The 24,773-nt window shown below is 46.9% G+C and overlaps 1 protein-coding gene across 3 annotated transcripts in view; it reads left to right on the plus strand.

The window, feature by feature from the left end:
• Positions 1-24,773, plus strand: part of ADD2 (adducin 2) — a gene marked incomplete at its 3' end in the record, with an annotated part of 104,913 nt that overhangs the window by 63,964 nt on the left and 16,176 nt on the right. For 2 of the 3 annotated variants that reach the window (XM_079940912.1, XM_079940913.1), the window contains exons 1-8: positions 3,428-3,962; positions 5,688-5,826; positions 12,376-12,527; positions 12,976-13,056; positions 14,893-15,042; positions 16,315-16,458; positions 18,401-18,499; positions 22,820-22,996. In XM_079940912.1, the coding sequence (XP_079797038.1) occupies positions 3,444-3,962; positions 5,688-5,826; positions 12,376-12,527; positions 12,976-13,056; positions 14,893-15,042; positions 16,315-16,458; positions 18,401-18,499; positions 22,820-22,996 (1,461 nt within the window). In that variant the 5' untranslated portion in view covers positions 3,428-3,443. Of the gene's footprint in view, positions 1-3,427; positions 3,963-5,687; positions 5,827-12,375; positions 12,528-12,975; positions 13,057-14,892; positions 15,043-16,314; positions 16,459-18,400; positions 18,500-22,819; positions 22,997-24,773 lie in introns of those variants that run through there. The other variant, XM_079940914.1, reaches the window with a different exon arrangement.

The raw sequence follows: 24,773 nt of genomic DNA on the forward strand, positions 1-24,773 counted from the left end.
GTGATCTCCCAGTTGACATGTTCCCGCTATCTGGTCAGAGAACGAGGCATTCTCGTCAGTCTCTTTCTGGATTTTCTTTTTGTTAATATAGTTCAAAATTGAATTAGTTTGGGGACTAAGACATATAATTACAGTTATTTGGTGTGCACCTGTTTACAATTGAATCATAAGCCTCTCATTACTCGAGTTCCTCATGCTACGATGATTCTAGCCCCTAAATGACACATAATAAGAGCAAATGCTGATAACACTTGCTATGCACCAGGAGCTTTTTGAACTACTTCACATACATTAACTCACCCAATGCTCACAACAACCTAAAGAGAAGTTAAATAGTTGCAATCCCTGTTTAATATATGGGGAAGCTGAGGCACAGAGAGGTTAGGTAACTTGCCCAAGATCACACAGCTAATAAGGGGCATAGCTAAGATTTGAACTCATGGTCTGGTTCCAGAGTCCTTGGTTTTAACCACTAAGCTGTGCTGCACACAACTTTGACCACCTCCCAACATTTTGGGAAGGGAAAGAAGGAGCACAGAAGAATGCCTTTGGTTCACAAAACCGAAGAGTTTGCCCAGGCCCCAGCTGTCGTGGTGAGGGAGTCAGAGCTTCCATTTTCTACCCCCTCCCCCATCTGAGCACCTCTGGAGCAGCACTGTGGGGCTGGGCTCTAACGAGTGAAGGCAGGCCTGGAGGTTCCTGTCCATCGGGCCTGGAAGGTCTTCGTTCCTCATGCTTCGTGGGCCAGAGCTACTTCAGAGACTTCACAGCCTGATTCCTGGGAAGTGCAGCCACTCCAAAGGGAAGAGAGAGGACCAGCTTTTTCCTGCCTGGATGAAAAGGATTGAGTCCAGGAGGGTTCAGTACCAGGCTGTGCTGGTCCCAGAGAAGCTGACAGCTCAGGTGGTTCTGGAGCTAGTGGGATTTGGCGTTGCGAGAGGCACAGGGATCTCCACGCCCACATCCAGTGTATCCATTGGGGGGTTGCTTGTTGCTATTTTAAAAATAACATCAAAGATTCGGGGGTGTGAAGGTGCCCAAGAGAATTAAAGGGGACGGATGCAGGGGGGCGATGCCTCTGGAAGAATTTTGGTCTGCAGCGGTGTCTTCCCAGAAGAACCTGGGTGGTGACCCCATGTCTGCATGGCTCCGTTGCATTCCCATTATGTTTGACCTTGCGGTCTCTTCTCTCTTCCCAAGTTCCAGAGATGAAGCTGTTTGGGAGCACGATGGGGGTGAAGTATTCTTAACTCATCCCATGTGCATGGGATAGACTTGAAACCACAAGGTAACAGTCAGTAGGTCATATGTGCTCTTTGCAGATGTTTCTCTTTCAGCATTTGGCTTGAGGAAGAGGAACTGGGGAGATGCAGGAAGAAGGTCTCTTGCTCCAGGAAACCTAGATCCTCCATCCTTCTGCCTTTTCTACATGAGTCTGTCTCTCTCCATATAGTGTCAGAACTGGAAGGGGCCCCAGAGGTCCATTCTGTCCACTCCCCAATTTAGGAATGGACAAAGTGACACCCAAAGAGGGAAATTACTCGCCCAAGTCCATGAACCAGAGAATGTCAGAACTGGGGCAACATTGCAGATGCTGACTTTAGTCCAGAGCTAATTCAACCAGAAACATCCCTGATGGACTCAATCACTCTTCACTTAGATGAAGAATCTGCCTTTACATGTCACTAAGTACAACCTCAAACACTTTAGCAACCTGCCAAATATGTCTCAAAATATTTCCTTAGAGACCGTTGGTTTGTTTGTTTGTTTTTGGCTGCCACTGCAAGGTGACTCCTTCTTCCCTTCTCCATCCTCTATCCCATCGACATGGCTGGTAAGGGTGGTGCTAATTGGGGGAGATCTGGTGAGGGCTTTCACAAGGAGCTGACTAATTAGTGACGGAATTAAGATCAGACGTCATGGTTTTGTAAACTTGTAAAGGCAGGTGGTGGTGGCACTTGGAGCCCTCTTGCTGCCCCAGGTCAAGTGTGTGGTGGCAGCAGGTGAATACAGTGGGAGGAGGAGGCCTGGACAGCCATGGGAGGCAGTGCCACCTTGGCAGACTTGCTAGAGATGGCCAGCACCTGGAATGGATGCCTTCTGTTGCATGATACAGCAACTGACATCTAGCCAGTGGTATTTCAACCCGGCTTCCCATTAGAATCACCCAGAGAACTTTTAAAAATCCTGATGATGAGGTCACACCCTGGACTAATAATATTAGAATCTCTGATATCAGTATTTTTCAAAGTTCTCCAGATGATTCCAACGTGCACCCAAGATTGAGATCCCTGCTCCAGGCCGAGGGTTCAGAGCTTCAGCTGACCCTCGAAGGACCTTGTCCATGTGTCTTCCCCTGAACTTGTTACTTGCCTTATCCAAAGGAGAATGCAAATAATAATAATAAAATCAATCAATCAGTCAATCACCTGAGTGTTCTGGGCTGATGGGATGGACTCCCATTTCTCATGCCCACCCCACTCAGAGGAGCTATAAGGTGGAGGGTAAAGTGCTGACAGAAGCTGGAAGAAGAGATCACAGACAGCTCATGGACAACAAGAATATGCTTTCCTGGTTGTCAGCAAGGCCTCTTTCGTAATGAGCTGTTGGCTGGAATGAAGGCTAAGGCTTGGGCTAACAGGATCAGCTGAGGGGTCAGAGCAGATCAGATCTGGGGAGGCCAGCAGCTGCTCTGAGAGAACAAGAGAGGCTCCATCTCCTTCTGGAATGGAGACCCCAGAGGCAAAGTGAGGGAGGGTCAGGTTAAGGATGAAAGCCAGGTGCTCTGACTCCAGGTAAAGCTCTTTCGTTGGTATCTCCGTACTTGTGTTCAAAAATTAATTATTGTTCAGTCAAGGCACTTGCCTTCTTTTTTTTTTTTTTTTTTTTGCTGTACGCAGGCCTCTCACTGCTGCGGCCTCTCCCGTTGCGGAGCACAGGCTCCAGACGCGCAGGCCCAGCGGCCATGGCTCACGGGTCCAGCCGCTCCGCGGCATGTGGGATCTTCCCAGACCAGGGCACGAACCCGTGTCCCCTGCATCGGCAGGCGGACTCTCAACCACTGCGCCACCAGGGAAGCCCGGTGTTTATTCTTTCACTGTTTCTCAATATTTATTTACTGGGGTTTAGGAGAAACTTATTTTCCATTAATAAAAATTGCACACCTCTTTTAAACTTAGAATAAGAATCTGATTCTCCAGTGAGACATGTTTTACAGAAACCGATTCACCAGTAATTCTTTTCCAGAGGCGAGAGCAAAGTCAAAGTTGTGAAGAAAAGCACTGCTCAAAGCGTTTCCCGCCTTTTAGAAGTTACCCGTTCTCTTTTCAGTTTTGTGGATTTCCCACCGAATGTGTTTAGGAGGCTTCTTAGAGGGTTTACATTTTAGATCAAGTACGAATTCCCAGTGAATAGCTTTACACTGTGTAGATAAGCATCACAAGATGCCCCCAGAGGTTTGCAGGTCGCGCTCGTACTGGAGGACCCGTCTACTTGAACCCGAGTGTGGCCGCCGAAGCCGGGCGGGTCAGGCAGGGAAGGGCGGGGGACCCCGAGCCGGTGACACATTTTCACTTCGTTGGACGCCCTACAGGCCGGCAGCCGCGGTGCCCAGCCCTCCAACCCGCTGCCCCGCTCACACCCTCCAGGGAAGAGCCGCCTCCCACCGCGAATCTCCCCGAATCCAAGCCCTCTGCCTTAGGAGGCGCGTACCCCGACTGGGAGTACCCTCCTTTTTTCTCTGCAGGATTCCAGGAGTGGATTGTAAACCCACCAGGACAATGAGTGAAGAGCCTGTCCCCGAGGCCGCCTCCCCGCCGTCCGCGCAGGGGCAGCAGTACTTCGATCGTTTCTCCGAGGACGACCCCGAGTACCTGCGCCTTCGCAACCGTGCAGCGGACCTGCGGCAGGACTTCAACCTGATGGAGAAGAAGAAGCGTGTCACCATGATCCTGCAGAGCCCGGTGAGCGGGGTCTGCCCCGGCGGGGCGGGGGAGGAGAAAGGAGGCAGCAGAGGGTGTGGCGAGGGGAGATGAGGGGGACGCTGATTCAGCCGGTGAACCTGAAAGATAAATAACTCCGCTTCCGCTGGCTCAGGGTCGGAGCAATTTTCAGCTCTCCGAGCAAGATGCTCTGGCAACATGGGTGTGTGTCTTTCCCTAGCACTGGCGGAGGGCAAAGCCTGGTTTATATGCAGTGGTTTGGCTCGGTGCCGGGAGGAGGTGGGTCTGAGAGGCAGGAGCCCCGCCTCAGTTTCTTGTGCCCCTTCTTGAGCCTCACTTTCCAGTCTTCCTTTCCCTCTTCACCGAAAGCTGTAACAATTCGAGTAAACCAGCGGCCACCGGGGGGCGCCACGTGGGAGGGTTGGGGCTCCCTTTTCTGAACGCCACAAAGAACTCCATCCTGGCAAATAAGGCTTTGAAAACCCCAGGAGGTGGGGGAGTGGAGGGCACAGCGGGCAAGACCGGATCACCCAGCCGTGGCTGGAGTCTGGAGGTCAGCTGGCGCCTGCCTGGCGTGGACACAGAGCTCTTCCTTGAGGCAGGTGGTGCGTTGAGGATGGAGGGTGGAGGGTGGGCCTACTGGACCAGTGAAGCAGGAGGGTGGTGCAGGCCCTCGGAGGGGGAGGAAGAGCAGTGTGGACAGAGGCAAGGGGGAGTCTCAGGGCAGTAAAGGTGGGGGGTCCGCAGGCAACAGTGCATGATCCTAAGTGTTGGGAAGCTCAGGGGCGGAGCTGGCATCTCCAGGTACCTGCCAGGATGAGCTCTGCCTCAGCCACTACCCGGCTTTTCTGAGACCCTGGTTGAGAGCACACTGTGAATGCTCGGGCCTCACAGAGGAGTGCTAAGGGGGATGGGCCCGAGGTCTTGGTGACAGGTGACACCATGTTGGGGAGTCTGGAGGAAAATGGCAGCTGCTAAAAACGTTGGGATGACAGAAACTCTGAGGGAGACTAGAAGGGATGGCAGGTGTGGTAGGAGAAGTGGCAGAGTTAGTACCAACCCAAGTTTGGGGGCCTGAAGGATGGGACTCTATTCTCAGGCAGGAGATGGGGACAGGAGGAGGTCATGCTTCTTCTGTCCTTTTGTAGATTCCCCAACACCTAAGTGGCTCCCCATTTCCTCCTGAGTGTTCCCTGCTGCCACCTGGTGGACAGGCATGCCCTATTTGTGGCCTGATGGTCTGAAAAGCCCGGCTTAGAGTAGCGGGACATCAGAAGTGGAAGTGACCTCTGAGGTCATCAAATCCTGAATATGAAGAAACTGAGGCCCAGAAGAGCCATCGGCCTGGCTAGCGGACAGGAAAGATGGCATACTTTTTCATTCAATTCTGCTTTTTAAAAAGTCTTTTAATTACTAAAGTGAAGTCCTGCCATGTCTGCTGGATGGGCAGGGGAGGGGGTCTAGGCTATCCCTGAGACACAGGAAGGACCAGGAGTCTGGAGTATTGCCCATGAGGCAAAGGAACAGGATTCATTCCCAGCATCTCCTTACTGCTCCCCACACAGCAGTCTGGGGAGGCTCCTGAGGTCCCAGTGGGATTGCCCGGTGCCCCCTGGGACCTAGATATCCCACATGTGGTCCTAGCCTAGCTGACCCAAGGGCTAGGGGTGGGCACTTGGGAGAGGGGCCCTCTGTCTTCCACAAGAGGCACACTGGGAGGACCAGCGACTCGGGGGCCTGCTTCAGTCTTTCAGGGAGGAGCTGGAAGGCCTCATCCAGGAGCAGATGAAGAAGGGGAACAACTCCTCCAACATCTGGGCCCTGCGGCAGATCGCGGACTTCATGGCCAGCACCTCCCACGCAGTCTTCCCAACATCTTCCATGAGTACGTGGGGGAGCTGGGGAGCTGCCAGGAGCAGAGGTAGTGGAAGTGGGGGAGGGAAAGGCGCAGTCAGAAGCGGCTTGGTTGCCGCCGGCCTACGCAGTGAGCGCTGCAGCTGCATTAACAGACCTGGGGGAGCTGGGCCGCAGCCAGAGAGATACCTGCCTCTGCTTCTGATGCTGCTGCGATTTAAAGAGCCCAGGAGGATTACCCCTGATGCCCAGAAATCGGAGGGCAGGGGGTGGTGGAGACTTAAGGGAGAACCCAGTTCGGGTTCTGCTGGGGGCGGGCGGAGGATGACACCGTGTCACTGCAATGAGAGGCAGGGCGGCCTATGTATGGTCCCTCCACCCCCACCCCTCGTAAGCGGATTAGCATGGAGGGAAGAGCTTTGCAACTCAAGGTCCCTTGCACCATTGCACAGCCGCTGCTTGAGGCCCAGGAGTGGACAGTGGAGAGTTAGGGTTCTGCTCTCTGTTACTCGAGCTATGGGCACAGAACCTAAGAAAATCCTTGTGTCCTCACAGCATCCAGCCCTAAGGCTGATCTTCCCTCAATCCCCTGGCGTCACTCCCTTGGAGATGGAGTGGGGGGGGGCAGATGGGAGGCCATTGGAGCCATTGTCTCCTCACCCCACTGGACGGGCCAATCTGACTCCGTAGACAAGGGCCAAGAGCAGCCAGGGCTAGGCACGAACACATCTTCCTTGGCTCTGAAGCTCTGCCCACAACCTTTAAGAAACAGACATCGAAAAATACTTCCCCTCAGCAAGATGAATATAGGACTATAGTTGAAAATTAGGAAAATAGTTGAGAAAGGGTAATAAAAATTACTGTACTGTGTTCTTACACCCAAGAAATTACTATTATCAATATTTTGGTGTATATCCTTCCAGCCTTTTTCTCTTAACATATACAGACTATGCCAAAAAAAGTGGAATCGCATTATACATACAAATTTAATAGCCTTAGCATATCTTGACTAATTTTTCACATAATAAAATATGGTTCTATAGCATAATTTTTGGTGGATGTATACTCTTCTGTACATTGCTGAATATGCCACAGTTTATTTAATCAGTTTCCCATTTTTGGACTTTTAGGTGGTTTCCAACTTTTTGCTATTATGAATGACAATGCAATAAACATCCTTGTAAATAAATCTGCGAGTATATCCATGACTATTTTCTTAAGATAAATTACTAGAAGTAGAATTGCTAGACTGAATTATACGCATGTTTTAAAGGCAGCAATGCATAATGCCAAATTACCCTGGAGAAAGATGGAATGAATTTACATTCCTACCAGAAATGCAAGAGTACCCATTTCCTCCACCCTGATCTGTAGTCTGTGTTACCATTTGTTTCATCCTCATGATATGATGGGTGATGAATAGTACTTTGTGTTTTAATCTGCATTTGATTACTATAGAGATTGAATATATTTTCATATACATATTGGGTATGATTTTCTTTTTGTACTAAATTGCCTGTCACATCCTTTGCCAATTTTTCTACTTGCATATTCTTTTCTTACAGATTTAAAAATCATAAAGTAAGGCTAGTTCCCTACTATCTGTCAGATACATTGCAGATTTTTTTCCAGTGTCTCCTTTGCCTTTTAATTTTGTTCATGATATCTTTGTGTTGCAGAATTCTTTAATTTCCATGTAGTTGAATCCATTATTATTTTCCTTTGTGTTTTCTGCTTTTGATTGCATACTTAGAAACACCTTCCCTATGTTTTATCATCCAATAAAATACCCTTAATTATTCATTTGCCAATTTTTCTCAACCATTGTTTAAGTTGATTCTTTAAAATGACTTTAGAAGTATTTTGTCAGGTCTCTCCATCCACCTCAAAAAATTCCTTTTGGGATTTTGATTGGGATTACATTAAATGAATAGATTAATTTGGTGGAGAATTTATAAATGTACAACTTTATATTAGCATGTAAACTCCGTGGCAGGGAGGATATATGTATGTTTTGTTCACCATTAGAGTAGTGTCCTGGACTTAGAAAAGTAGCACCTGGCATATAACAGGTGCTTAAAAAATATGTGCATGAATGAATTTTAAATCTTTTCAGAAATGATGTGTGTCTTCTATTTATTTAAATCTTTTTAAATGTCCATCAGAAAAGCTAGTAGTTATTTTCTTATAGTCCTTACTAATTTCTTGTTAAGTTTATCCTGGAAATTTTATGTAACTTTGTCATTTTAAGTGATTCTCCATTCAACTTTTTTTCTGGTTATAGCTGTCATCTAGGGAAATCGTTGGAGATATATGTATTTATATATTATTTAAACTAGCCGCTTACTGGACTCTTAAATTCTGGTATGTTCTCAATTCTTTGGGGCTTTGTATATAGAAAAATCACATAATCAGCAAATAATGGTCATTTTGCATCCTTCAATCCAACATTTACCCTTTGGTTTATTTTTCCAGTTTTCTCATTGCATCCGTTAGAACTCTCAGAACAATGTTTAATAATAGATTAGAGAGTAATCATCCTTGTCTTGTTTCTGACTTCAATGGAAATTTTTTTACCACAAGAGTTTGAGACAGTTACTCTTTATCATGTTGAGAAAATATCTTTGTATTCTAGTTCGATATGGGTTTTTCTCAGAAATGGATATTGAATTTTATAAAATGCATTTTGGGTATTTATTGATTTTTCTTTCCTTGATGTGGTGAATTATATTAATAGATTTCTGAATATTGAACTCTTTTTTTCATTCCTGAAATAAATCATTCATGGTTTTGATGCATTCTTTTAAAAATACTCTTCTGGGTTTGATTTGCTGGAATTTTATTAATTTTTGCATCCATACACATGATAAAAAGCAGTTCACTTTTTGGGCAGCCTTTGTTTAGTATTGGTATTAAGACTATAATTTCCTAAGATGAATCAGGGTGATCCCCACCCATTTCTTTGCCCTAATGGAGTTTAAATTAGATAGGAAGTCTCTGCTCTTTTAAGATTTATTATTCACTTATAAAGCTATCCAGATATGGAATATTTGGATAACATTTTTTTTGTTTCATTTAAAGTTCTTAAAATTTTATTTAGCTGCTTCTTGAGTAAATTTTGGTCATATTTTATATAAAATAATCCATTTCATGTGCCTTTAAAAAATTATTAGCCTGATTTACAATATTATTTTTATTACTTAAACCTTCTACTGTGGCTATGACATCCCATTCTCATTCCTGATGCTGTGTATTCCCACTTCCTCTTTATTGGCCAATCCAGATGTTGGTTTCCTCATAGATCTTCTCACATAAGCCAATTCTTGGATTTACATATTGGTTCTACTAACTTTCTTGTTTTCTGATTTACTGATTTTGTTTTTATACTCATTAATTCTTTTCCATAACTCTTCTTTGGTTTATTTTGTTCTTTATGTTTTTCTACAATAGAATAAAATGGATTTGATTATTTTCATATTTAATTCAATAATAAAGGCATTTAAGACTATGAATTTTTTTCTCTGAGTATAAATTTGGTCTTATTCCATAAGTTTTGACATGTAGTATTTCCTTTATTGTTAATTTCTAGGTAGTTTGCAGTTGCTGTTTTGGTTTTATTTTTATTCTAAAATAAAATAAACACACTCCGAGAGTGTGTTTTCTCATTTCTAAGCATTGGAATTTGTATTCTTTTGAAGATTTGCTGATAATGTCTAGTTTTATTGCATTATGTTTAGACAATGTAGCCTACTTAATGTCTATGTTGGGGATTTATTGAGATTTTCTTTGTGCCCTAATAATATCATACTTAAATGATATATGGGTGTAGACTCTATCTCTGGGACATAGTATTTAATCTTCATCCTCATTTATTGTTTTTGATTTTATAAAGAATTAATGTCTCCCACTGTATTTTATTTCTGTTCATTTCTCTCTGTTTCTGATAGCTTTTGCTTTGAATATCTTGAAACGCTTTTCAAAGTATACATGTTTTTATAGCTATATCTTCATTATGGATTATGCCTTTAATCCATGTAAAATGACCTACAAAATGATCCTTTTTGTCCAAAAGAATATCCTTTTCCTTGGCTTCTACTTTGATCATGTTATGGCTCTATTTATCTTTTTGTTTATATTTGCCTTGGCATACTTTTGATGGTCCCTTTATTTTTACCTGTTTTGTGTCACTTTATTGTAGTATTTGTTAGTTTTTTTAAATCTCCTATAGTACTGTCTTTGACATCTGTTGCTGTAGCAGAGAAGTCTGAAACAGTCTATTATTGGTTCCTTTGTAGGTAACCAATTGTTTTTCTAGGTGCTTGTGGATTTTCCCCCTTACCCTTGTATTTCAAGACTGTGTCAGGAAGCATATAATTGTAGGCTTTTCTTTTAATGGACTTTTCCCCCCTGAAATGCAGTAAGTTGTTTCAGTTTTTATATATATAGGTTTTTTTTTTCAATTCTGAACTTTTTTCTTCTATTATATCAGTACTTATAACTTATATGCCAGATCCTCTGGTCTTTGTCTCCCATATCTATCATATTCTTTCTCATCACTTTCATATCTCTGACCTTATACTCTTCCTTTTGAGAGAGAACTAGGGCTGACCAGCATTCCCATCACCTCACTGATCAGCAACTGCCAGGAAAACAGTTGGATGCCTGAAAATCTTGTTGGTGCCAGGGTATCTGAGTCAGGGAATGTGGAGAGGGAACCTTTCACGTGTCCAGAGTTCAAGCCCGGAGAGGTTGTTCTTTGTCCATTTGCCTTAGAATTTTCTTTGCCTGGTTGGTTTTGGGTTTTTTGGTTGTTTTGTTTTTGTTGTTTTTTCTAAATAGTGTGTCCTTCAGGCTTAGCTTTCAGGGGGTTTGGTGGATTTTCATCTTTTTCTGTGTTTTCTTAGGTACTTTGAAATAATGGCCCAGTTAGATTTTCACTTTAGTGAGGCTGGTCACAATAAGCGCTCTTTCTATGAAGACCCTGAGCACAGAGGACCGGGGACTCCTGTGGAACCCTCTGGTCTATTCTGGGCCTGTGGGTGGGTAGTCCTCATGGGGAAGCTCCACAGGGTTGGGGAGGGGACTCTTTGATACGGGACACAGAGGACATGACAGAGTGAGTGTTTTCAGTCCTATTCTGGCCTCCTGCCATCTCCAGGGCTCCATAGTTATTTCTAAGAGAAGGATTCAAAGGACTCTGGGTCTGAAGGCTCTCCCAACAATAGCCTCCCTCCCTTCCAGCTTTGCCTGGGGGCCTTATGCCTCCCAGCTTGCTGCAGGGGGTGAAGCAAAGAGGTAAATACTTATCTGGGGAACTAGAGAGGAGGCAGGCATCCCAGGTCGGTCAGTTTGAATTAGAAACCCTTGATTCTTGGGTTTCGTTGTTGCTCTCCTTGCCAGTTTAGCTGGGCCTTTGGACCACTACTGTCCCTGTCAACTTCGTGTACCGGACACATGCACTGGAGGCGTACCACCGTTGGTGGGCACAGGCCCTTTGGGGGCATCTTCCTGACATGGGGTGTTCAAGGCTTGCTCTGCTTGCTTTAGGCCCCCAGTCCACCCTCATATTTGCAGACCGTGTCGTCATTTCAACTAATGGCAAACCTGATAGAGGACATACATCACATGGTGTGACAGTGAGGTTTATGGAGCTGGTGGAAGCTTCCAAAGAGCATTTTAATCCATTAACGGTTTTAGTGGGAAGCTGGGAGAGACAGCATCAGGAGGCTCCCAGCCAGACATCATCTTAAGCCAGAACCCTTTCCTATTGATTCTTTTATTGTTTCCTAGACACTGATTAATTGGAGTTCTGGGGCTCAGATGCCCTCTTCTGCCTTCCTGAGGCATGCAGGCAGCGGTCATTGTGGTTAATGGGACAGACTGAGCGTCAACTCCTAGACCCTCTGGGTGCCCTGACTATCAAATGCTCTAGGCTCATTTCCCTATTACTTCCACATCCCTCTGAATTCCCCAAAAGAGCCATAACTAACCAAGGGACTGCATATCCAGAGGGGAGCCGATGTGCCCCCCCCGGGGCCTCCAGCCCCTCAGCCAGCACAGCTACACGGACTTCTGGAAGTTCATGACTTGTCAGAAAAACTTGATGAATTTACTTCCTGGTTGACTTGACTTTCTGTCTGCCCTGTTTCCAAATTAGAGAAAAAGTTATATTACATGGTATAGTTAAAACAATATGATAATGATTAGTAACTTCTTCATTAAAACTGATAAAATATACTCGTATTTCCACTCAGAAATTTATTTATGCTTTTATTCAATGTCCATCTCTAGGGTTTGTGGTGAGCTTGGCCTTCAGAGAAACTTTCATTCTGTGGCCTTGAGTCTGGCCATGATTTTTGACCCAAAGCAATGCCGTTCTTCCCCGAAGGAGCAGAGGACCTTACTGGGCACAGCTATCCATTCTGTGGATTTTCTCCTCTGGAGTCAGGGTCAAAGAATGTTGAATTCCCTGAAGTCTCGTGTGTGGTTGTAGTGCCAGTGAGAATTTGAGAGGACGGGGGCAGGGCAAGGGAGGGCAGACGGGAGCCCCCGACCCAAAAGATGCCCTGTGCCCCTGCAGACTTCTCCATGATGACGCCCATCAATGACCTCCACACAGCCGATTCCTTGAACCTGGCCAAGGGGGAGCGGCTCATGCGGTGTAAGATCAGCAGTGTCTACCGCCTCCTGGACCTGTACGGCTGGGCCCAGCTGAGTGACACCTACGTCACGGTAAGGAGAGCATTTGGGGGTGAGGTGGGGCAATGTGTGTGACCCCCACCAAATCCAAAGGGAAAACTCCTTATCTTTGGCATGGCCATGGCACTGCTGGTGGCCTTTGGCCAAAATTCAATGAGCCCTTCCAAGGTTTCTAACCACTGCGGTTTCCTGAGACAGATAACCTGCCCAGTGGGCACGTCTCCGGATGAGGAGCCAGGAATTTCTGGATCCTATTTCTAGGGCTACCCTTGACCATTGGGAGATTCCTCCTGTAGTTCCATTTCCCCAGCTCCAAATAAAGCTGAGTCCTCTTCATCTTTTATGGGTCAGGGAGAAGTAAGGGTTCTTGGGGGGAAGATTTGGGTGCAGTGGATTTAGGGAAAGAGGGGATTCAAGCAGTATGGCATTGGAAATGACCCCTCTCCCTCCTTGCCTCTGAGAACACGTGTCTTTCCTCCAGCTGAGGGTCAGCAAGGAGCAGGACCACTTCCTGATCAGCCCTAAGGGAGTTTCGTGCAACGAAGTCACAGCATCCAGCCTGGTGAGTACGGTCCGGCCTGTCACCACCCATTTCTTGCTGAAATGACAGTACTCTCTCTGCTCCTACGGTGCGAGGTCATCTCCAAGGCAGCCACTGCCATCCTGTCCTTCTTGCAGTTTGCAATCTAGTGGGACAGAGAAGTCACATGGACGCAAAACAAACTGAGCGCAGAGCATGATGTGATCAAGAGACGAAATGGGAGGTGCAGGCTGCAAGCGCAGTGGGAGGGCGAGGGGAGAAGAGATGAGCCTGGAGGCCTCTGAGCCCGGGATTGGACAAAGGCTGGGAGTCGGGAAGCCTTCCAGCTGAGGGGGTACATTAGAACAACAGCCAGTGCTTTGTCCCAAAGCAGTGCAAGACTCTTCTAGTGCCGGTGCCCAGAGAGAGAGCTTCTGGGCCCCCTTTCTGTTCTCCTGCCCCTTTTAGGCGTGGTAGGAAGAAACTTCCAGAATCGGTTTCGATCAGGAAAGATTTCTGGGTGCGGGGGTGGGGGGAGAGGAGAGCAGTCTAGGGACTGGCTTAGAAGCAGAAGAAGTCGAGTTCAGGTGCATTTTTACATTGACACAAAGTTGTTTTTGTCTGTGCTTAGACGCGATTAAGGAGTGGCTTTTGTCTTCTGTGTCACAGTCAAAAGTGGCCGTCTCTGGGGATGATGTTCTATGAGATTGTTAATGTTAGGCAGCGCCATGGCTTAGGTAGGTGCCAGGTCAGCCGCAGCGACCAGCAGTTGTGTGTGTGTGTGTGTGTGTGTGTGTGTGTGTGTGTGCGCGCGCGCCCGCCCGTGCGCGTGTGTTTTCACCATGACCCACAACCCCTTGGAGTCAAAAGCAGATTGTAAGACCAGTGACTGCTCTCCATGTGTCCTTTAAGACCTAGCTTTCGGGTGACTGGTAAATGGGTGTTCATTACATGATCCTCTTTACCTCTGTGTGTGATTAAAAATTTTTCAAAATAAAAAGTGGGAAAAAAAGGAAAAAGGTTCAGTTTAGATGTTCTTCCCTTTAATAGGAGGAATTAAAGACTCCTCCTATCTGCTTCTAGAGAATTCTGTGAATGATTCTCCTCTTGCAGGGCTATCACTGGGATCTTGTTAGAAATGCAGACTCTCAGGCCGAGTTCTTGGCCTACGGAATCCAAATCTGCATTTTGACAGGATCTCCAGGTGATTCTTTTTTTTAAATCAAAGTACAGTCGATTTACAATGTTGTATTAATTTCTGCTGTACAGCAAAGTGATTCAGTTATACAAGTATATGCATTCTTTTTTTATATATTTGTTCCATTATGGTTTATCACAGGATATTGAATATAGTTCTCTGTGCTATACAGTAGGACCTTGTTGTTTATCCATTCTATATATAAAAGCTTCCATCTGCTAACCCCAGCCTCCCACTCCATCCCTCCCCCAACCCCTCCCCCCGTGGCAACCACCAGTCTCTTCTCTATGTCCCTGATTCTGTTTCATAGATAGGTTCATTTGGGTCATATTTTAGATTCCACAGATAAGTGATATCATATGGTATTTGTCTTTCTCTTTCTGACTGACTTCACTTAGTATGATAATCTCTAGTTGCATCCAGGTGATTGAAGTTTGAGAAACTCTGCTCTAGCATTTTTCAATGCTGAATTATAATCGCCTTTATTTCCCAGTAGCCTGTGTGCTCACCCTGCAGGCAGTAATGGGGTCTCTTGCCCCCCACATAAAGCACGTCCATTGCCCGTGGTATGGTGGAGGGTGGACACAGGTGGGTGGGCGTGTGCCTGGCCCACCTGCGGGGAGGGGAATGAGGGGCCTCTGCCTGCTGGTGGCCGGAAGTCTCTCTTCGCCCCGGCCCAGATCAAGGTGAACATCCTGGGAGAGGTGGTGGAGAAGGGCAGCAGCTGCTTCCCAGTGGACACCACGGGCTTCTGCCTGCACTCGGCCATCTACGCCGCCAGACCCGACGTGCGCTGTGTCATCCACCTGCATACTCCAGCCACGGCGGCGGTGAGTGTCAGCTCTTCAGCCAGCATTTCAGTCCCCCAGGCTGGCGGCAGACCCATGGCACCTGTCCCTCTGAGGGTCTCCCTGAAGAAAGACATAAGCCCCCAAGCTAGGAGCAAGTTCGCCATATAAAACAGTTCTGGAAAGATTCCCTGGAACTCAGAGCAAGGTGAGGAGGGGACACCCAACATGGGAACCTCCTCCTCTGCATTTTCTAACTATGGAAGTCTAGGTGAGGGGAGACAAGGTGAAGATGTGTAAAGTCTTCCCTGCTGCACCCCGCACCTGCTACATACGCAAATCAGTGCCACAGGCTTGGGTGACGGCACCTTCCGAGTGTCTGGGAACTGGGAGAGAGCAGAGGGAAGACCCTCAAGGAGCAAGCTGTCCCCCAAGGGTCTCTGGGCATTTCTCCATGTCTACCTGAGACGCTGCGGTGCCCCTGGAAAGACAGCAGACAACCAGTCTCGGTGTTCCCTCAACCCTCACCCTCAGGCCACATGCCTACAGGGGCAAAAAAGACCTGTCACTGGCCTGTGGTTTTTTCCGCAAATCACTCCACTTACAAGCACTCAGACCTTCCAGAATTCGGACTAAGATTGCATGTTGTATTCGTGCCAAGTATCCATTTCTGCAGAGCCGGGGCTTACACGAGGGGCAAGATGAGTGAAGGGGGGCGAGCGGCTCTCCTAACCTCTCCACGCTCCTTGCTTTTAATAAAAGGCGGGGTTTGGGGCATGGCCGTTTCAGCCTGCGTTTTAACCCTGTTCTCTGGCACTTGCATTGCTCCGTTGCCGGTAAAATGGGGGCTTCTCAATGGGCCTCCCTGTTAGTGAAGAATCGTGGCTGTTGATACACTGACCCAAGGCTGAGGGTCTCGCGCAACCCACCCCAGGGACCCTGGACCCTGCTTCAGCCCTGCCTGGTGCCAACTCCACCAGCCTTGCCTCTTCCCGGGTCCTAGGACAAGAGCCAAGCAGGGGTGGGCAGCAGCACGCCATCCCTCCAGCGTATGCTTTGCAGCAGTTTTAGAAGGTGATGTCTTGACATGGCAGCTGGGAAAAGTGTGATGAAAAGGCTTTAGAGGAAGTAGTGAGAAAACAAGAGCCTCGCCAAGGGGAGGGGGTGCCTTTTCTCGTGCGCTCGCTCCCTCCCCTGCCACGTCCCCAGACAGAACTTGACTGTGCTGCTCTGAGGCCAGGGCGACTGTGACAGAGGGGCGAGGAGGGGGATGGAACTGCTGCGCTAAACATTCATTCCGTCGTCTCACTACAGGTGTCAGCCATGAAGTGGGGCCTCCTGCCTGTGTCCCACAACGCCCTGCTGGTGGGGGACATGGCCTATTATGACTTCAACGGCGAGATGGAGCAGGAAGCCGATCGGATCAACCTGCAGAAGTGCCTTGGACCCACCTGCAAGGTTCGGCTCAGCTGTTCTGGGAAGATGCTCTGGGTGGGATTGTCAAAAACCGACATCACAAGAGCGACAAATGTTCATTGGAAAATGTTTATAAGTTGCAGATAAACAGCAATAACAACAAATGACATAAAACTCTTTCACCCTACCCTGCGATTTGGGTGCACAGCCCCATAACTATTCATATAGATTTACAAAACTAGGATTATAAAATATATTCTCCCTTTTCCCCTTAGCGATATACAGTAAACGCCCTTGTATGTTACTAAATACTTTCTAATCACTAGTTTAAATTATTCTTCATTGTATGAATGGCTGCGCCGCTATTGACCTACACAGTCCTCTATGGTTGGACATTGAAAAGTTTTCCCCCAAATATTCTCTGAATATAAACAACTCTGTGATGAAAATTCTTTCAGCTACATCTTTGTATTTGCTTGGGATGATTTCCTTAGGATAAACTCCTTACTTCATTAAGATAAAGTCTTACTTCATAGTACCAAATTGTCCTCTCCTCCGGCCATGACTAGTACTGGAGAATGCCATTTCCCTACAGTCTCCCCAAACTTGACTCTTATCACTTTTTTTGTTTTTGCTAACTTGATAGAGATAAACAGAATCTCATTATTATTGCTTGATTTAAGTCTGAAGGCCTCTTTTATAACAGCATGTAATTAGGGCTGTTGAGCTTAGGATGGGAAGTTTCATAGCCAAGCCTGGGTGGGTGGGCGCTTGCCCGCTTCCTTGAAAGGCACTCACTCCCGGAGTCATTTTCCATCTGAGAGTCCCTGTCTTCCCATCTCTCACATAGAGCAGAAATCCCTGCCATTCTCTGAAGCCTCATTAGCAGTGCCAGGAGAGGGGTGATGTTCACAGTTGTGAAATGGTACAAATATTTAAGAGATGGGGCATTCACAAAAGATCTGCAAAATCTTGTGAGCAAAAGTCGCGGTCTCTTTCCATCTCTCTGGCTCTTGAGACGAAAAAACTCCCGCTGTTTTCAGCGAGAGTGGATGTGAAGATTAGGCCACTGGGCCCCAGCCCAGGTGCTGCAAGGACAGATCTGATACGTGGGTCTGTGGCCCAACTCCCAGGTGGGTGTCACCTAGGTATCTTTCAGAGAGTTCTCAAGGATAAAACCAACCAAGAAGAGTTTCCAACAGGGAGGATGCACCTGGACCTTGGTATAAATTCATTTCTGTTTTTTTCCACCTTTTAGATCTGCCTGCCCCTGGCTGAGCTACAAACATCGCTCCATCAGGGGGAGCCTGGGTTCTGGTTCCAACTCTGCCCCTAATTAGCTGGGAGACTTTCAATTTCTTTAGGCTTCTCTTTCCTCATTAGTAAAACTAGTAAGTTAGATTAGAAAGTCACTGTGGCCTCTTTCATGGAACTGTAGGATCTTAGAGCTGCCAGGGCCTCACGGAATTCGTGGAGAGGAAGCCTGAGGGCCAGAAAACAGGGAACCCAACTCACCTGTGTCTGCAGAGACACCTCTCAGAGGACCACCCCCTTGGGTTTGACTCACAAGCCCACTGAGTTACAGGGGGGCAAGTGCTTTTGAGGTAGGACCCTTGTATTCAACAGCAAGTCATTTCATTCACTTTAACACAAACATTCGTTTTTCAGACTTTAAGCTCTTCAGGGCCTAAAAACCCAGGCCTTGCCCAAAGAAATCCACCAAGCTATTCAGTCTCAGTTTTCAAAAGCATCTTCAGTTTTTTAGGGTGGATGCTTTAAACGTTCGTTTGGGTGGATATTAAAACTCATGGGGTGGGTGGGTAGCATTCGGTGTTTGTACAGGGAGAATGAGTAAGGAATTGGGGGGGGGGGCGTGTGCTCCAGGATTGGCTATGAAATTGATCCGAATAAAATGAAAAATCTCTCCCTCTTAACTCAAGTTTGGAAGGCTTAAAGTTTTCATTGGCTGTCTGCTCCTGTGCAGATCCTGGTGCTAAGAAACCATGGAGTGGTTGCTCTGGGGGACACCGTAGAGGAGGCGTTTTATAAGATCTTCCACCTGCAGGCTGCGTGTGAGATACAGGTGAGCAATTCCTCTGGGGTGTGGGCCCAGGAGGGACCCTGACAGGGGCCTGGGGACAAAGGTGGCAGCCCCGTGGGCCGTGATTTAGGGAGACCTTTGAGTGGGGCCCTCTGAAAGCCTCACCCTATTTCTCTGCCTTGGCACCACCTGATTCTTCTAAAGTTTCACATTTGGAATCAGTTTTGTACCTTTAAAATTTTCTACTGCCATTGTCTAACAACCCACACCCAACTCTTGGGGATCAGTGCTCAGGAGGGGGTGCTGCCTGGGCTCATCAGTAGGACAGTGGGAGGAACTGTACTTCCCATGCTCCTGTATAACCTGGGGTGTACCTGTTACCTCCAGCTGTGCCCCACAGACACCACACAGGTAAGTCTTCTTTCCTTTCTTTGTTTGGAGAAGGGTAGTTTGCAAAGACCATGAATGTGGTCAAGTCCAGAAAGAGAAGTGGAAAGGCCAAAGTAGAGTGTTGACATGGCAGGCCTGACCCCAGGGCAGCCCCAGGGTGATGTCCAGGGAGCCCATGGTGAAGTTCTCCTAACTGGTAAAGGATGAGATAGAGGGTGGGTGGGGAGTGTCAGTAGTCGTGGGACCCCTAGAAGACTTGATGGAGAAGCAATAGGAAAACACACATCCTGTAGTTTCATCAAATTACCAGGTAGTGTTGGATAAGCCAAGCATATGCTCCTTCCAGTGTGGCAAGCCGTCAGGTGAGTAGGGGGGTCTTGCACGACTGACTGGGCTCCATCCTTCCCAGCCTGCGCTCTGTGCTCTTGGGTCAGGGACTTGCCCTCTGCAAGCCTCCATTTCCTCAACCTCAGACCTGGGTCTAGAGAGACCTTGTGAGGATGGCCTTTCAGACAAGGAGAGGTGTTGCCGATGGTATTTTTAGGACTCGGTTGACAGAGGGAGAGGCTAGCTGCTCCAGGGTGAGTCGGCTCTTTGCAGGGCCCTTCTGGTGTCCCATCTGCCCTCTCCTGGCTGGTCTGGGCAGAGCAGTGCCCCAAGGAAGACGGCCTGCCCCTCTCTTGGGCGTTATGGGGGAAGAATGGGATAATCCCAGAAGCATCACTAGTGGAGGCTCTACAAGTGGGACCTTTCTCAGTGGTTTTTGAAGGATATGTTGAGAGGACAGTGATGAAGAAATGTTAGAGGAGGTGGTGTGAGACCCTCCTGACTCCCCATCCCCCATCCAATAATGCTGGCCCTGAACTCTGACCCCTGAGTGTTGTTAGAACCTGGCAGAGCCTCTGATATGCCTACTTTCCCTTCTCCACATCTGAAGAGTTGCCCATCTTTCTTCTGAAGAAGAGGCTTCCATGAGAAAATATCTCATGAAAAAGAATGAATGGAGAGAGGTTCCCGGGTGTCCCCCCCCCACCACACGGTGAAGGATGCCTTCCCCAGGCTCCAGATCCCCAGAAATGGCCACTGTGCAATTTAAGCAAAGGGAAGAGGGCCATCTAGCAGCTGGGGAGATGCAGGGCAGAGCTGCCAGCTACACTTTCCTGGACAGCCCCAGCTGCTTCTCTTGGCCCTGTCTGCTGTCACTTCCTTTTCAGTCAGGACTGGTTTGATGTAACCTTTTCAAAGCGCATCAGGCGATGGGGACAGATAACCCGAGGAAAGCGCCAGTGGATTTTTTTCAGCAGGTGGAGCAGGAAGGCTTCTAGAGGGTGAAATGAAGCTGGAAGTTGTGGGAAAAAAACAGGAGAGATTGGACGAAGAGTGTGGGTGCATTAAGGCTCGGAAGAGCCCAGGTACGGCAGCCTGCAGATGCTGTTGGGACTGCAGTCCCTGGAAGGGTCATTTCTGGTCAAATGACCAGCACCGAAATTCTGTTTCCATCATGACTAGTGTTCTCCCTCAGTGGCCTTGGCAAACAAGCAAATGCGTCCATGGTCATTTCAGCGGTTCGAGGCTAAGAGCCTATTCCATTCTCCTGGGGACAGCGTTCTCTTTGCTCCCCATCGGTTTGGGGTTCCAGGAAACTGGGTCATCCTCTGCTGAGAGAGGCAGCTCCCTGCTCTGTTCACAGGCAGATGAGAAGAAGCTCAGGCGATTCTCCATCTGCTGCCCATCGCCATGGAAACGGATGGGGGAAGGGGGAGGTGAGAGGAGGCAGCTCTTGCAAGGGTGTGGGCAGTTTTCTCCTCCTCTATGAATGACCAGTCTCCAGGCGGTATTGCTTCTCAGCCTTCCATGGTAAAACCTCAGAATTTATTTATCATAAATATTTCTACGGCACCCCGTATGCACCAGGTGCTATTCTAAGTACTTTACGAATATTACCTTAAATAATCCTCACGAGGTAGATACTATTTTCATTTTACAGATGAGAAAGCTGAGGCACAGGGAGGGTAAATAGCTGCTGAAAGTCACACAGCAAGTAGGTGGCAGAGCCAGGATCCAAACCCAGACAGCCTGGTACCCAGGTCCTATGTCCTAAACACCACATTGCACTGCCTCTCAGGAAGGCAAGCGTCGGGGGGAAAGGTCAGCTGTCAGGTTGGGACCTCTCTTCAGGGAGCTGGCACTGCAAGTCAGGCTTTCAGGGTCCCAGAGCTGGAGCCCTGCCTTGGCCAGGTAAGGGTCCAGGATGAACTTGGTAATTGATCAACCAGCTGGGATTCACTAGCTTTGAGAGTGCGTTTCCAGGTGCTCAGCCGCGGTGCCAGGTGTGAGGGACTTCAGAATTAGAAAACACGGTCAGCAGAGGGCAGAACTGGGACCAGTGAATGAACATAATAAAAAGGTAGATTTCAACTCAGGGTAATCTATATCAACTCACTGTAACCCTTCTAACATTTGGACAACAGGCACGGAGCTGACCACTTCTAGGGATACTAGACAAGGACTCATTTTTGCTGAGAGAACGGAATAAAAGGCCTCGACGTCTCTATATTTGTAGGGTGTGGAGTCATCTTTTTAAGATAAAAATGGAGGCTTCCAGAGGACACATGCCTTGGATGAAGAGAGCATGGAAATGCTTGTTGTTGCTTCTTCCTCTTCACAGAGTGATGGGGGTCACCTTGGAAACGCTGCCTGGCTGACCTCTAGGAAGTCTCACAGGGGCCACGTGTTACACTGGTGAATTTAACACACTCTGGAGTGTGTCCAGGATCCTCATGTGTTCATAGACCCGTGTTTGTCAGCAAGCTACACTGCATTCTTTTCATTTTCAGTGAAACAATAACTGGCACAAAAGCTGGAACACTGAAAGTTTATATAATCAGAGCCGTTCCCCCATAACAAGCAGGTTTACATGGGATATCAAATATTAATCAGAATGCTGGGGTCTTGGATGTGCAGTGTAAAATTCCAGCTTCACTACCTACAATACTTGGAAAGCACCATCTCTCTCTGGACTTACCCAGGAAGCCGAACCATGACCAATTATATCTGAGTGGCAGATACAGGGAGTAAATAGAATGTGCTTTTAGATGAGCATGGAATTAGAAAATAAGATCAGTTGGATTCATGAATGTTTTTAGGATCGTTCTAAAATTGCCTGCTTTATACACACACCACTTGCCCTAAAAGTCAGAGTCCGTTGCCTGTAGCCACCTGGATCGTCCCCTCCCCATGGAGCCTTGGCAGTGGGACAAACGCTCTAAGTCTTCTGGTAAAAGCTTCCTAAGGCCTACACAGTGCCCGGCTGTGACTGTCAGCATTTCATGCGTCTCCTCTCTCTGGGCTTCCTTGACTGGATAACGCCATCATGGGGGGTCTTCTGCCTTTAGTCCTGTTAATTCAGCCCAACATGCAGCTACACTCATATTTCACTGGCCTAGAAGGCAGCTTATTTCTTTCAAGTGACCTTTTTTTTTTTTAAGGAGAAATATTTCAGACATACAGAAAAGTGCAGAGTCATATAATCGACACCTGCTACCAACCAGATTTAACAAATATCAATGGCATTTTCCTCTGGAAGAAGTAAAATGTGACAGACAAGAACTGAAGTCCCCTTTTCTCATCTTCCCTCCTTCCCCAGAAATAATCACAATTTGAGGTTGGTCTGTGTCCCAGGTAATTTTTCAGGACTCTGCATTGCTTTATTCTTGAGGTTTAACACTTGCTATGTCCCCCTAAGAACTGACATTAGGAAAGAAATACTAACACCTCTTTCCCTGGAAATGGGCACATGCCCTACAAGTTTGGAGGGGCTCTCCTCTGGGAGGAAATAACCAGCTACAGCTCAGTTTTCCAGACACTTCTGTTTCTAATCTTCCCCGATCTCCATTCTCTGTTACACAGAGGAGCACAGGTACACGCGCACACCCGTGTGTGTGAGCTGAGCGTTCTCTGCCCTTTGCGCAGGTGTCGGCTCTGTCCAGCGCGGGGGGCGTGGAGAACCTCATCCTCCTGGAGCAGGAGAAGCACCGGCCTCACGAGGTGGGCTCCGTGCAGTGGGCGGGGAGCACCTTCGGGCCCATGCAGAAGAGCCGGCTGGGGGAGCACGAGTTCGAGGCCCTCATGAGGATGCTGGACAATCTGGTGAGTCTCCTGCCGTTGTCCTTCCAGGCCAGTCCTTTGTGGCTTAGCTCCCCCCAAACCAGTCCGTATGAAGCATTCGGTGGGCGTGAGAACTGCCAGCATCACAGTTAATTTGTTAAAGCCCCCTGATCGGCCACTTGACTTAGAGTTTGTGGTCATTCTAATAGTAGTTGAGTTTTCTCAAGTGGTGGCCTTTGCCACCCCTTTTCCAAGGGCAGTGGTTGTTGTCATACCTGCAAGGTGCTCTTTAGAGAAGGGGTAGGAAGCCCTTGGTTGGTATGAGAGGTGGTAATCCAGCAATAATCAGCACCACAGAGCCTCTCTCATATTGTAGCTTTGTTCACTCCTCTTTTGCTGTTAGTTCTGCCTTTCTTTCTAATCTCACGACTTTAACGCGGAAAACACATAATGCCATTAATTTCCCTGTTCCTGGTGAGCGGCATTATAACAATATCCTATTGTAACGAATGAATCAATCGATCAGGTAGGGCGTTAACTGGTATATGTCCAGGAGTGGGCTTTAAAGGATCCAAAGAATTATAAGACACCCTTCCTTCTGGAGCTAACAATTTAATTGATGATATATGACGTAAATATGAGACAATTCAAGAATAAGAAGAAAGCACATACCGTGGGGAGCTAATTGCAGGAAGAGGCTCTGACTTCTTAGATTGCTCGAAAAAGCGAAGACGAAACCTACCTCTGTGACATTTCTGTATCATTTACCTCCCCTCCGCCTCACTGCTACTACTTTGGACCCTCTCTTTGTTGTGTCTGGGTCATTGCAATAATCAGTCCTTTCCTTCCTCCCCCAGTTCCTCCAAATCACTTCCACTTTATTACCAGGCCAAGCATGAGGGTCACTTTATAATGGTGAAAGGTACACTCCACAATGAAAATACAACTCCTGTTAACATCTGTGTAACTATGCCTAAATAAAGCACCAGGAGCAAGTGGTTTCATGCAGAAATTCTTTCAGACCTTTAAGAGACAGGCTATTCTTATGCTATCTAAACGGTTGCAGATAAGAGTGAAAGAAGGAAACCAAACCATAACAATTATAACACATTCAGACCAATCTCACTTTGAGTTGATGAAAAAGGCTGCATGAAAACTAGCAGATAGTATCCAGCATAACATTAGAATAATAATACACAATAACCAAGTGAGGGCTCATTCCTAGTATTGAACGATGGTTTAATAATTATAAATCTTTTAAATATATTTCATGATATCAATGAGTCAAAAATATAAACCTTCTGATTACTTTGAGATCAAAAGTTATTTGATAAAAATTTAATATTGATTTATAAAAATAATAGCTGTTAAGTAAGATAGGAAGCCATTTATTTAACATGATTAAAATGATTTTTTTCTCAAAACACGCACCAGTATCATGGTGAAACACTAGAAGAATTTCCATTAAATTTTGAAACAAAACAATGAAAATATAATGAGAAAATAATCCTATTTGCAAATGCAGCAAAATCAAACTTTAAGCAGAACCCCTTTAAAGACAACTGTAAAATTTTACCAATAGACATCAGAGAAAACCTGAAATCAGTGAAGACCTATAATTTATTCTTGGTTAAAAGCTTCAGTAGGGTAACTTTTCCAAATTAATCGATAAACTCAATGTAATTTCCTCAAAAGCGGGGGAAGGTATAGGGACTGAGCAAAATGTTCTTTCAGGTGAAATTCAGAATGGCTCGGAAAATCCTATAAAAAGAAGAGTGGGGCTTCCCTGGTGGCGCAGTGGTTGAGAGTCCTCCTGCCG

This window comes from Stenella coeruleoalba (assembly GCF_951394435.1).
Source record: "Stenella coeruleoalba genome assembly, chromosome: 13".
In the NCBI taxonomy this organism is placed as follows: domain Eukaryota; kingdom Metazoa; phylum Chordata; class Mammalia; order Artiodactyla; family Delphinidae; genus Stenella; species Stenella coeruleoalba.